This window comes from Palaemon carinicauda, unplaced genomic scaffold (assembly GCF_036898095.1).
Source record: "Palaemon carinicauda isolate YSFRI2023 unplaced genomic scaffold, ASM3689809v2 scaffold82, whole genome shotgun sequence".
Taxonomy (NCBI): Eukaryota; Metazoa; Arthropoda; class Malacostraca; order Decapoda; family Palaemonidae; genus Palaemon; species Palaemon carinicauda.
Window position 1 is genome coordinate 275,001 of NW_027172116.1, and position 13,425 is coordinate 288,425.

The following is a 13,425-nucleotide window of genomic DNA, read 5'->3' on the forward strand; positions in this document are numbered from 1 at the left end:
ATAAAATAAAAAAGTACGAGACCTTTTTTCAGAAAGTGAGAGTTGTGTTTTAAAAAACTAATTCTCGTAAATACAGAAGTTTTGTAAGATATAAAGACATTTCTTATTCTTCAAAATTAAGTTTAATTTATAATCAAGCCATATTGATCCAAACATCACTCTAAATCTGACCTTTTAAAAAATAAGATAAAAAAGTACGAGACCTTTTTTCTCAGTAAGTGAGAGTTGTTTGAAAAATACAGAAGTTCTGTAAGATAGAAAAGCATCTTTTACTCTCCACACCTCAGTTCAATTTATAATCAAGCCATATTGATCCAAACATCACTCTAAATCTGACCTTTTAAAAAATAAAATAAAAAAGTACGAGATTTTTTCTCAGTAAGTGAGAGTTGTGTTTGAAAAAAAAAGAACATTCACGTAAATACAGAAATTTTGTATGATAGAAAAAACATCTGTTATTCTCCACACCCCAGTTCAATTTATAATCAAGCCATATTGATCCAAACATCACTCTAAATCTGACCTTTTAAAAAATAAAATAAAAAACTACGAGACCTTTTTTCTCAGAAAGTGTGAGTTGTGTTTTAAAAAACTAATTCTCGTAAATACAGAAGTTTTGTAAGATATAAAGACATTTCTTATTCTTCAAAATTAAGTTTAATTTATAATCAAGCCATATTGATCCAAACATCACTCTAAATCTGACCTTTTAAAAAATACGATAAAAAAGTACGAGATTTTTTTTATAAAATGTACGATACAACGACACCCTCCACCTCTCGACCAATAGGAGCTCACGTCCATCAGACTCGCCAGCAGTGTTGTCAGATATGAGAATTTATCCCTAGATTTGGAGATATTTGCTGTCCGATAGGGATATTCTGTACTCAATTTTATGAAGGAAAAACACAGATGATTAAACCTTTATATTGTTGCAATTAGTTTATTTGTAATTTTATGAAGTATAGTGATTAATTTCTAAATTAGTGAAGCCTACATGATCGGAAGAAATTGTAATGTGTGAAATCGTCATTGTGGAAATGGGGATTTTTATGTTGTTTTGGGGATATTTTCATTGAGATTTGGGGATTTCTACACTACCCCATCTCAGGGTTGCCAGGTTTTCCAAGTGAAAAAAGGCCAAAGTCTGATCAACTGCACCTTTAAAAGGCCAACCTAATAGAAAAAGGCCGAAAATATAGCATTTAAGGCTAACCAATTTCAAAAAGGCCAAATTTAGGTATTTAGCACGAAAAAAGGGACAAATTTAGAGGGTCTTTTGGCCCGAAAAAAGGCCAACTGGCAACCCTTCCCCATCTGGCAACACCAGGGTTGCCATCCGTACGATAATTATAGTACGTGTACGATTATTTTGGGTCCGGTACGATGTACGATACATACCTAAGGTATAAACAATGTAGTTGTGTGTGGGTTTAATTAAACAATTATACTCAAATATTTTGAAATAAGTCAATCATGTAACACCCTAATAATTATATTGAAACTGTGTACGATAATTTTGGTTGAAAAACGACAATTTTAAGGCTCATGTACGATAATTCAGTCGAAATAATCTGGCAACCCTGGGCAACACTGCAGTCGCCAGTAATAGCTGATGACGGAGACAGAGAACAGTGTTCCGGAAACTCTGTGTTTTATTTCAATGGAAGATCGAATTCTCCGCGAAAATTAGCTCACGATGGATTTCAGCTATTTATTGGAGCTCGCCAAGGAGAATGATAAGAATAATAAGCACGAGGTGAGGCAATCGGGCGAGGTTTTATTTGAGATGAAAGGGGCTTGCCCAAATGGGCCATCTCTATAGTGTTTTGGTTTTTATGATATTGCCATATGATGGGTCAAACTTTAAGCTCATTTTAGGTCATTGAACTCTGTATTTGGAACTCTATTACTATTAGAGTATAGTTATAGGGCTATAGGGGTACCCTAAGCTAGGCTAGAGCAGTCCAATCTGCTAAGACTTCACTTTGACATCGAATGGCCTCCCTTGACCCTGTGGATGGCCCTAAACCGAAGTTACTGTTTTTAGAATGATTTATTGTTAATTTGTTCTCTTCATTTGTTTATTTCCTTATTTTCTTTCCTCACTGGGCTATTTTTCCCTGTTGGAGCCCCTTGGCTTATAGCATCTTGCTTTTCCAACTAGGGTTGTAGCTTGGATAGTAATAATAATAATAATAATAATAATCAATAGTATAAGAACAGAGATAACTATCTGACCTAAAGCATTATGATTTATGTTCAGTTTAATTATTTATCTGGATGTTGAACAACGTTTGATTAGGTTAGGCTAAAACGATACCAGGAGCCTTTGTAGGGTGACGGCCAGATCCCATAGAAAACGGGAATATTCTGAACTGTGGCCGTCGTTCTAAAAACGATTTTGGCGGGAGAAGCTAACTTAAAAAACCCACCTAACCTATGCTAAAAGCCGTATCCTTACCCAGGGGGCTTCGCCCCCCCCCGGACCCCCCCTTACACAACAGTTTCCTTACCTACGAGTACGACGGGAGAAGCTAACTTAATAAACCCACCTAACCTATGCTAAAAGCCGTGTCCTTACCCAGGGGGGCGGACCCCCCCCCTTACACAACATTTTTAAGATCCGTAGACCATTTTCAAACGTTTTTATTCTATACAAGATAACAGTCGGAGCGATAATAAGCAAATTAGGACGCTTGGCCGTAGCGCTACAAACTACCCCAATACCATAAGCGCCAATATTGGTAAATTTTTACCCGTGTGCCGTCACAGTCAGGTATATCATATTCTACTCAACTTAACCTAGTGGTATTTTGTGGTATATTGGGAAGTAAATTATATTCATACAGTAGGCAATAGATTTTTTTAGGAAAATTAAGACGAGCTAAACCCTCGTAATATTCGTATAACCCAAAATTAGTGTAACTTTCTCTTTCTTAAGTTTCTAAACTATATTGTACCGTGTAACTGAAGTCTTATTTAAACTCTGATCAAATTGTGGAAGGATCGTCCCAATCTGACAGCTGAATCGTTGGAACTTGTTGCAAATGTATTTCTGTTTAACAGGTTGACATAGCAGAGGTGTCATTTTATACTTTATATATTACTTGGATGGGTAAATATATGATATTTTCATTTTTAGCCATATACATGAATTGTATATTTTTCCTACTCATTATCTTGTGTTTTATCCATTTCTTGACATATCGGGGCAAACGCGTTCGTGATTTTACCAACTCGCCCCCATACAACCCTCATGGGAAACCAGGATTTTGGGAGGGAAAACCCCGTAAATGAGAGATTTGTAGCAATAGTAATGGTCAGAATTGCATTATGAACACAAGATAACCAGTTGGCAAAACATATGGTTCGTGTAAGTTCTGGGAATGTATCTGCTTGGGAGGACGACGCAAGTACGTCGGACACCTAGCACACTCCTGCCTCGTACACAAGGCGATAGCCAATAGGTTACATATCGAAAATGCTTCCTTCCCGGGGAATACTTCTCAGTATGAGGTTCCGGTGTGACGGTCTCAACAATCCCCCGGTCTCAGAATTCTCCTTGACATTGTATAATGGTTCTTTTCCGCCATTAGCTCGCTTCGCTCACATGAAAATAAAACATAAAGCTCGTATGTACTGGCAAGCGGTAATGTTGAGCTGCGCACGCTAACATTACAGGAAAATAAAACATCAACCTCGTATGCACTGGCAAACGGTAATGTTCGCGCCTGCGCAGATTATCAAGGAGAATTCTTAGACCGGGGGATCGTTCAGACCGTCACACCGGCGTAAACCCCGCTTGTTCGACGTTTCACGATCGGACACGTTGCTTATGTTCCCCAGTAAATTTGGGTCATAAAACTATTGGCATATGCTTCATTCCAGCTCTTCCAATTTGTCTTCACGGGAACATTCCAATTGTGTGCCCTATCTGTAAGACAAGTTTTCTCCTCTGTTCTCCATGATCATTTCTCACTGTATCGGCCTTGATTTGGATCCATGAAATGGGTACCTGTGATCCAGAACCATGTGATTGGCAACCGCGATCGGGAAGTACACGTTCGGCAGCCATGATCGGGAATTTTATAGTTCCTGTGATCAGGAATTATATAATAAGCAGTCGTGATCGGGAATTATGAAATTGGCAGCTGTGATCTGGAATTATGCAATCAGCATCCGTGATCTGGAATTATGCAATCAGCAGCCGTGATCTGGAATTATATTTTATGTAGTAGGTTGGCCAGGGCACCAACCGCCCGTTGAGATACTACTGCTAGAGAGTTATGGGGTCCTTTGACTGGCCAGACATTACTACATAGGACCCTTCTCTCTGGTTACGGTTCATTTCCTTTTGCCTACACAGACACCGAATAGTCTGGCCTATTCTTTACAGATTCTCCTCTGTCCTCATACACCTGACAACACTGAGATTATCAAACTATTCTTCTTCTCTCAAGGGGTTAACTACTGCACTCTAATTTCAGTGGCTACTTTCCTCTTGGTAAGGGTAGAAGAGACTCTTTAGCTATGGTAAGCAGCTCTTCTAGCAGAAGGACACTCCAAAATCAAACCATTGTTCTCTTGTCTTGGGTAGTGCCATAGCCTCTGTACCATGGTATTCCACTGTCTTGGGTTAGAGTTCTCTTGCTTGAGGGTACACTCGGGCACACTGTTGTATCTACTGTACTTTCTCTTCCTCTTGTTTTGTTATAATTTTTAAAGTTTATATAGGAAATATTCATTTTAATGTTGTTACTATTCTTAAAATATTTTATTTTACTTTATTTCCTTTCCTCACTGGGCTATTTTCCCTGTTGGAGCCCCTGGGCTTATAGCATCATGCTTTTCCAGCTAGGGTTGTAGCTTTGCATTTGATAATAATTATAATAATAATAACAGCTGTAATCAGAAGTTGACGATCGGCAGCTGTAATCAGAAGTTACACGATTGGCAACTGTGATCTGGAATTATACGATTGGCAGCTGTGACCTGGAATTATACGATTGGCAGCTGTGATCTGAAATTGTACGATTGGCAGCTGTGATCTGGAATTATGTAATGGGCAGCTTTTGATCAGGAATTATAAGATCGGCAGCTTTGATCTGGAATTATAAGATCGGCAGCTTTGATCTGGAATTATATGATCGGCAGGGGTAATCAGAAATCTCTCGATTGACAGCTGCAAGCAGGAATCTTGTGATCGTTAGCCACGAGTCAGAATCATGCGATTGCAAACCACACAATCAGGGTCCACACAATTGGAACTGCGCTCGTTCTATAAGAGATAGTTGCCTTCAAGTCACCATGTTTCTGTTACCTGCTTCTTCTTGGCGTTAATACCTCCTTGAAGAGGAGAAGGAAGAGGCTAGGACAAAATGTCCGATCTTGGAGTTTTGTAGGAGCAGCAGTGCTGCATCAAAACCCACGGGAAGGGTTTTCTGTATGAGGCCATTGCTATAGACTGGCCTACAGGCCGATACCGCTCATCGACGTAGGTCTTACCATGCCTAGAGACCAATCCGTGACTTGAGTGTCTCAGATGCCTAGATCTTCCTACTTGGTTTCAAGTTGAGGATTGGAACAGGTGACCTCTCCAATCCAATCTTAGGACTCTTACAAGAACATATACCATATCGTGCTCGCGCGGTTGTCGGCAAGGGCCCTCTCCATTAAAAGACGGGTTAGATTGCCTTGTTCCTTTCGTGGACCGACCTACGGGTATCCTTGGAGGGAAAGATTTTTCGATGAACTATTGAGATGGCGACGAAGAAGTTTAGGAAGACGCATACAATTGACTCCTACGGTGTCTTTCCCAGTGAAAGAGAGGGTGTAGGGCAGAAATTGTTCCTCCCAATGAAGAGATCGGAATACACTGTCACCCCCATTTGTGAGGTAAGAGCATACTTAATGTGAATAGATCAATCCCCTAATATATTGTACAGAATCTCGCACAACAGCTACCTGTGCTTGATTCTTACGATAATGAGCATGTGCTCTAATGTTCGACTTCTTTCTCCCCTTGGGAGAACAAAGCAGTGCTTTGCCGTTACTTCCCAGGAGGAAAAGAACTACAGTACATGAACTCAACCCTTGGAAGGAATCCTGTATATAGACTGTGTTAAAGCTCACTTTTTATCACAAGCATTTTGTCTTGTATGATACCAAACCATCATCCCTGTCCTGCCTAAGGGCGTTCCCGATACGCTTCAGTGACTCCATCACCACTGTCCATTGATTCAGCTATTGCAGCACTGAGACCAGTGATCCTATGTATAACTTGGACACAGGAGATGCATCCTTCTCAGGACAGGAATCTCCTCTGATGGAAGGCACTTTCAGAATTAGTCTGGCAACAACTTAATTGACCATTGGTTATGTGCAGTCTTGTACTTTGCCTCAACCCAAAACTCTTAAGTCTCAAACAGACAGAAGGCAAAGACTTTGCTGAATCTGGAACTGCCTTACGAGTGAGCCTTTGTATCCCAAAGGAATACAAGAGAGAGAGATGCACTCTGAAGGCCTTCCAGGTGGTTCCCCAGGCCTTTCCAGTCAACTCTTCAGGTAAAGAAGTCAACTACAGCTTGGTGACTAACTTTCTATTCAAAAGAAGAGAAATTACCATATGTTCAAGGGAGTTCCACTTGACTCCTGCTTCCAGAGATTGAGCCGTTCACTGTGGAATCCAATGGGGATGGTGTACACTGTATATGATCACTTAAGGGAGTACTTAGCAGAAGAAACACCTGCTTTTAAACCTATCGGTAACGTTTGAAACGTGAATACAAGTAGGGTGGATAAAGTACTTGATACATTGAGACGACATTCTTCCATTCGTCATCGACTGGGTTAGTTTCAGGCCGTAATCAAACAGGGAAGTTAACAGGGTATGGCTGTTTGTAAGATTCATCCAGACAGGAGGGCTGTGCAGGTAAACACATTCTTATCTGTAACTTTGTGTAGGACCATTTGTGATCTCTACATCACCGCAGGATGGAAAGGCTTCGATCTTCAGGGCATTCACCTGACTGGCTTGCCTTCTAGTTGGACAGGAACTAACAGTTTCGGCTATTAAGTCATAGTCCGTTCATAGTGTTGGAGGACTCCTTATAACATCTATAGGGATTCTACATGCTTCCTCCTTTCCGCCCATTTTCCTGTTTGCCGATCACATAGCAGTCCGTCGAAGACTGCAAGGTTCGGCAACACCATGGGTGGAATCCTGCCTTCTTGTGCTTGGGTCACATTGCAGAAATCGCCACTTGGGGCACTGGGATCATTGCCAGTCTCAATGGGGTTACCACTGGAATTTACTGGTACTGCTCCATCAAAAATGTCATCAAAGGCCTACCTGCAAGACTTATGTTAGTTGTCTCCACAGCTACAGTTGGAGAGTTTGCACTGCATGCTTTCGTGTGGGGAACACTGGGGGAAACTTCATAAGCCACCAAACCCTGAATAACTTGTTGGTTTTAGATCTGAATTCTCCTGCACCTGAAGCATACTCCACGAAGACTTGGACCAGGGACGTATATGTAGAAGCTTCAGCAACTGAAGAACTTAATGAGGTGAGAAAATACCTATGCAGCCTCTTCGGCATCATCTTGGAGGTTGCTTAGGAAGATGCCGGAGAAGACTTTGCTTGCTTTTCCTTGTCAAAAAATAAGCTTGACACAGTCTGCACTGGCATATGGAGACGATTGAGGGCAACCATGCCCACTACAAGAAGTGCAGAGAGTATAGAGCTACAACTGCTAGTCTTATTATGAATGAATTGCAGCGTCCACCCTTTCCCCTGCATTTTCGAGATTCCTTCGTCACTCCCATAATCAACTCGTGGCCAACAATCATCGATCGCTGTAAAGAAAGAGAAAAAGATCAAACTGCCTTTGGATAGGACGTAACAGTATGTACGAAGTCATTGTAGCCGAAGACAAAAGTGATGTATCTGTCGTTAACTACACCGATGTCAAATTCTTTGGACCTTCCAGCTTTGCGGAAGACTTTCCCTGTTTTGAAGGATGAAAGGTTCATATGTGCTTGGAACAAAGTAATGTATGGTACTGTAATAAAGTGTAGGTCATACAAATATACTACTGTATAATGTACAGTATAGTATTAACATTTCTGGTTGATATTTTAAGATACAGTATTAGTTTATTAAAGGAAAAAATATCTAGATGTAGTATGAAGGAAAGGAACTGTGCTAGTCTATGGTAAGTTTTAGTAACTTAATGAAGTCCGGCTATTTGCATGAAGAGACAGGGAAATTACCTTTCTCTAATATAAAATTACCAATTGTAAGGTTAGATAGTTTTATAGTGTTACATTTTGACAAATTATTTTCTTCTTTCTTCACAGGCTAAGGTGCCAAAGTTCTCCACAAAGATATCGGGTGCAAAGAAGGTTCAGAAGGCGGCTCCCAATGTTAATGCAATTAAAGCCCTGCTGGAAAAGAAAGATGAAAACAAGGCGAAAGCTGACGAAGAGTTCAAAAAGAAGAGAGCCGTGAGTTAATACAGCGTTTGTTTAATGTCGTCTAGTGTGTCATGTTTCTGGTGCAGTATAAATATCCTCTTCTGTAATCTGTCCAACCTTGTTTGCATATTTATTCTTACATGCATATTAAACTTCGTTCTATTACATTCATCAAAAGGCGGTGGTAGTTACTGCTAGGGGTGTGGCTTATTAGCAGCCACCAGGGAATACAGACTTGCTTCTGGAATCTCCGTCTGGCTATTTTAATGATTTTTTTTTTTTTTTAGATAAATGTGTTGGCAGATCATCTATGCAAACTCTTTAATTTCTTAGGTCGCTGCAACTTCACCATCCTTGTGAGCTAAGGATGGGGGGTTTGGGGGAGCCTATACATCTATCTGCCGAGTCATCAGCAGTCATTGCCTGGCCCTCCTTGGTCCTAGCTTAGGTGGAGAGGAGCTTGGGTGCTGATCATATGTACAGTATATATGGTCAGTCTCAATGGTATTGTCCTGCTTGGTAGGGTAATGTCACTGTCCCTTGCGTCTTCCATTCATGAGCGACCTTTAAACTGTAGCTGTATGAGTGCTCGGTGCAAACCTGCCAGTGTCCACATTTTTCCTGTCAGACAGCATTCCTGTTTGCTTTTTATTTCCTCGGTAGTGACGACGATGTAATCCTGAAGAAGCTGACATTGATATGTGTCGTTTGGGGAAGGAGATTTTGCTGCCATTATGTATCGAGGGGAAGGGTGTTGTCCTTTTTACTTTGTCTTCCCATTCTTGGAAAGGCATTAAGGATGTATCAACTGGATTTGCTGTCAGTTCATAGAGATCCTGTTATCTCTTTCCCTGTGGGAGAGTGTTGATCGGCCTGTAAGACCTTATAGAAGGCGAACTTCAAGTTTTTCCTTCTCTGCCTCATCTTTGTTAGTCTTCACTGCTACTTCTGGTAGAGCAACAAGTGGAATATGTCATCGAAGCAGTCCAGAAAGACTGATCGATAGTAGTAGCATACACTAGACTCCTGCCGTTTCTCTCTCCGTGGCAAAGACAGTGTGGTATCAAGAGCCTCCTGTCTTGAGTGACTACTGAAAGTTGTACCACGATTGGAATTGGCACACAACACTAGGGACGTATGTGGGGGTTCACAAACCTTGTACCTCCCCTGGGTCTCGTGCCAGAAGTAGGTGGCAAGAGTTGTCCCATAGTGAGAAGAAACATCGGCTTGCATAACTCTTATACGAAGCTGAGCATATATATTGGTGGTCGGGATGAAGCATACGATCTTGTTATTGCTGTGAGAAGGCCAACAGTAAATATGCTAGTTGGAAAAAACTTACAACACCAAATACATAGAATGGAATACAGTACAGTGAAAAATACAGAAATACATAATCTTTGGATAAAGAGATGAATGTGACTGCCAGTCATATCAAAAGGGTAGCAATAGTGTTGATGCATACACCACTGATACAAGTCGTTGAAATGGCCTTTGCATCATTAACAAGGTACAGTATTAGGTTAGTGCCTTGTGGTATAAGGGGTGATACAAGTCGTTGAAATGGCCTTTGCATCATTAACAAGGTACAGTATTAGGTTAGTGCCTTGTGGTATAAGGGGTGATACAAGTCGTTGAAATGGCCTTTGCATCATTAACAAGGTATTAGATTAGTGCCTTGTGGTATAAGGGGTGATACAAGTCGTTGAAATGGCCTTTGCATCATTAACAGGGTACAGTATTAGGTTAGTGCCTTGTGGTATAAGGGGTGATACAAGTCGTTGAAATGGCCTTTGCATCATTAACAAGGTACAGTGTTAGGTTAGTGCCTTGTGGTATAAGGGGTGATACAAGTCGTTGAAATGGCCTTTGCATCATTAACAAGGTACAGTGTTAGGTTAGTGCCTTGTGGTATAAGGGGTGATACAAGTCGTTGAAATGGCCTTTGCATCATTAACAAGGTACAGTATTAGGTTAGTGCCTTGTGGTATAAGGGGAATCCCTATCCATCCAGCCGTTGTAGAATGGCTACTGTGGAATCTTTTCTTTTTTTTCTTTGTGGTGAGTATCTTTTTATTTTGAGTATTTTGAGTGCTCTCGCTTATAACAGAGGAAGCACACCAAAAGGTATCAGTATGATGAAGTTAATTTCATTCCTGTGAGGACACAAACCTATGAATGCTATGTTTTAAACGTAAGACTTACCCGGTAGTTATATATATATAGCTCACGTCCCTGACGTCACGGCAGAAAATTCAAAACTCGCGCCAATCGCCAATTGGATAGCCAGGTGTACCACCCCTGCGCTCTAGTGAGGTACCTGGGAACCATTCCAGGAACCCTCATATATTCTCTGCCGTCGCTAGCGGCGACACGTGAATTCTGCTCTCGTCAATATTGATCTTATTTTAGTGAAGTACAGAACTTTGGTTGTTATCTCCCGCTTGTTTTTATCTCGCTTTGGATATTCTTTAATTTGATTTGGATTAGAAAATTTTTGACCTTTGCTTGTCTGATTTCTCTTTACATTTTCAAAATGGCCACCCTCCCCTATAACATTTAGGTTATGTGTGAGTAGTGGGTGTAAGAACTGAATGGCAAAAGTTTCACTTGGCCCCCATTCTCTCTGTGTTGCTTGCAGAGGTAAAGAGTGTGATTTAGGAGATCGCTGTGATGAGTGTTGTGGCGGGATGTTGCAAAACAACCCCCACACCCTTGAATCACTCAAACAGACAATTGTCCCACAACACCAACTTTCCCCTTACTTTATCAACTGGACTCTTGGACAGAAGGAAAATTGAAACAAAACATAACCTTACTAGCTATATTCCTTAAAACTAAATTATCACTTAATTCTAGAATCATAACAACCAAACTTGAGATATTAATATAAACGACAAAAAAAACTTAATCATACAAAATAAATAAAACTGCCACATTCATATAAACCCGGATGCACCACAACCAAATATGTTTATAATTGTTTATTTATTAATGCAGAAACTGTCTCCTCACACAACCCGATCAATCCTTGGCACAGCCACCAATCTGTGGCAACCGGAACTATATTCAGTTCCAGTCAATTGAACTAAACAGCCAATTAGTTATCATCATCATCATCAGTATCATCATCATGATCATCATCAATCGGAATCTCAAATAACAGGCCAGGTCATCAACGGTTGTGCAGTCAAATGAGCAGTCCAAACAATATTAAGTACAGGCCAGGTCATCAACAACAAATCCACTTTCTAAATTCGTATCTCTCCAAAGGAGGAATCACGGCCTGCCAAAATAAAAAAAGAAAACCACTTATGAACACTCCTAACTAACTGAACTATTGCACTATAATCAAATGAGCAGTCCAAACAATATTAAGTACAGGCCAGGTCATCAACAACAAATCCACTTTCTAAATTCGTATCTCTCCAAAGGAGGAATCATGGCCTGCCAAAAAAAAAAAAACCACTTATGAACACTCCTAACTAACTGAACTATTGCACTATAATCAAAGATGAATAATAAATTGTTCCTATCATTCACAATCACGACAAGCAAAGATAAACAAAACTGTACTTACTCAGAATATAAATAATCACTTCCTCGCTGGTAATACAAAAATAATAAATCCAGCGTTCACACAACTGACGGTTACAGCAGTCAAATCAAAATAAGCATTCACCCAAGACATTCACCACTGTCGTAACCTAACTAAAACATAAACAACCAATCTCATTTATACCAACAGTCTTTCTCACCACAAACGATCGATACACTAACTACTTTCGCTCGCTAACACAATCTCTCTCTCTCTCTCTCTCTCTCTCTCTCTCTCTCTCTCTCTCTCTCTCTCACAGGATTTGGCAAAAAACAAAAATTAAAATAAAGCAAAAATAAATCCTCCACAGTGTGTACTACTATCAGAGCATGAATGGATTGAGTTTGATAGGTATAGACGTAAACTCAAAAGGGATAGATTGAGACAAAGTTCTTCTCGGTCTTCTAAAGACTTTTCATCTTCCCATGTCATTAATCCTGTTCCTTCCCATGTAGTGGTAGATCCTGATCCCACTATTACATACATACATATACCAAAGGCACTTCCCCCAATTTTGGGGGGTAGCCGACATCAACAAAGAAACAAAACAAAAAGGGGACCTCTACTCTCTACGTTCCTTCAGCCTAACCAGGGACTCAACCGAGTTCAGCTGGTACTGTTAGGGTGCCACAGCCCAACCTCCCACATTATCCACCACAGATGAAGCTTCATAATGCTGAATCCCCTATTGCAACTGCTAATGAGCCGTCACTCAATGATATATTAGTGGCGATTCAAGCGCTGGGCGCTAAAGTGGAATCGCTTGCTGCGGACAGAACACAGCTGATGTCCGATGTAAGGCAGTTGAAAGGTGAAAGTGCAAAAAGTGCAGTGGAGGGTGATCCTGCTCGTGTCTGTCTTCCTCCTAGGCCTAGACCTCTTCCAAGCTCCCCAACCCCTGGGAGAAGGAATGTTGAAAGGCGAAAGGAGACGAGAGGCTTTAATACACGAGCAGACGTCCCCTCGAACGTACCTGTGGGCGCTTCCCAGGACGTTCACCCTCACCAATGGAAAGGTGAAGTTAAGTGTTTCTCATCGTCTTTGGATGACCCCTTGTCTAAAAGAGGCTGGAAGCTTGCTTCCAGACCTCTTAAGAGGACCTATGATAAGGCCTACTGACGTCCTGCTAGTTCACGTCCTGGATGTAGTCACTGGGATACACCAGAGACGTTTGAAAGTCCTCCGATTAAACGTCCTTATAGGACGTTGGACGCTTCCAAGGATCCTCCTATGCAGTCAGGACCAGGCTTAACCTCATTTCAGGCCCCAGCGCAGCCTTCAGACTGGTTTTCACCTTCCAGGCGCTCTGTTCCTCTGAGCGATGAGGAGAACGTTGTGGTTTCATC

General features: G+C 41.0%; 1 protein-coding gene across 1 annotated transcript in view; it reads left to right on the forward strand.

Annotated features, from left to right (window-relative positions):
* Nucleotides 1-1,605: 1,605 nt before the first annotated feature.
* LOC137637541 (protein SPT2 homolog) overlaps nucleotides 1,606-13,425 on the forward strand; it is a 35,526-nt gene continuing 23,706 nt past the window's right edge. The window contains exons 1-2 of the mRNA XM_068369704.1: nucleotides 1,606-1,759; nucleotides 8,365-8,511. Coding sequence (XP_068225805.1) covers nucleotides 1,700-1,759; nucleotides 8,365-8,511 — 207 coding nt within the window. The 5' untranslated portion in view covers nucleotides 1,606-1,699. The remainder of the gene's footprint in view (nucleotides 1,760-8,364; nucleotides 8,512-13,425) is intronic.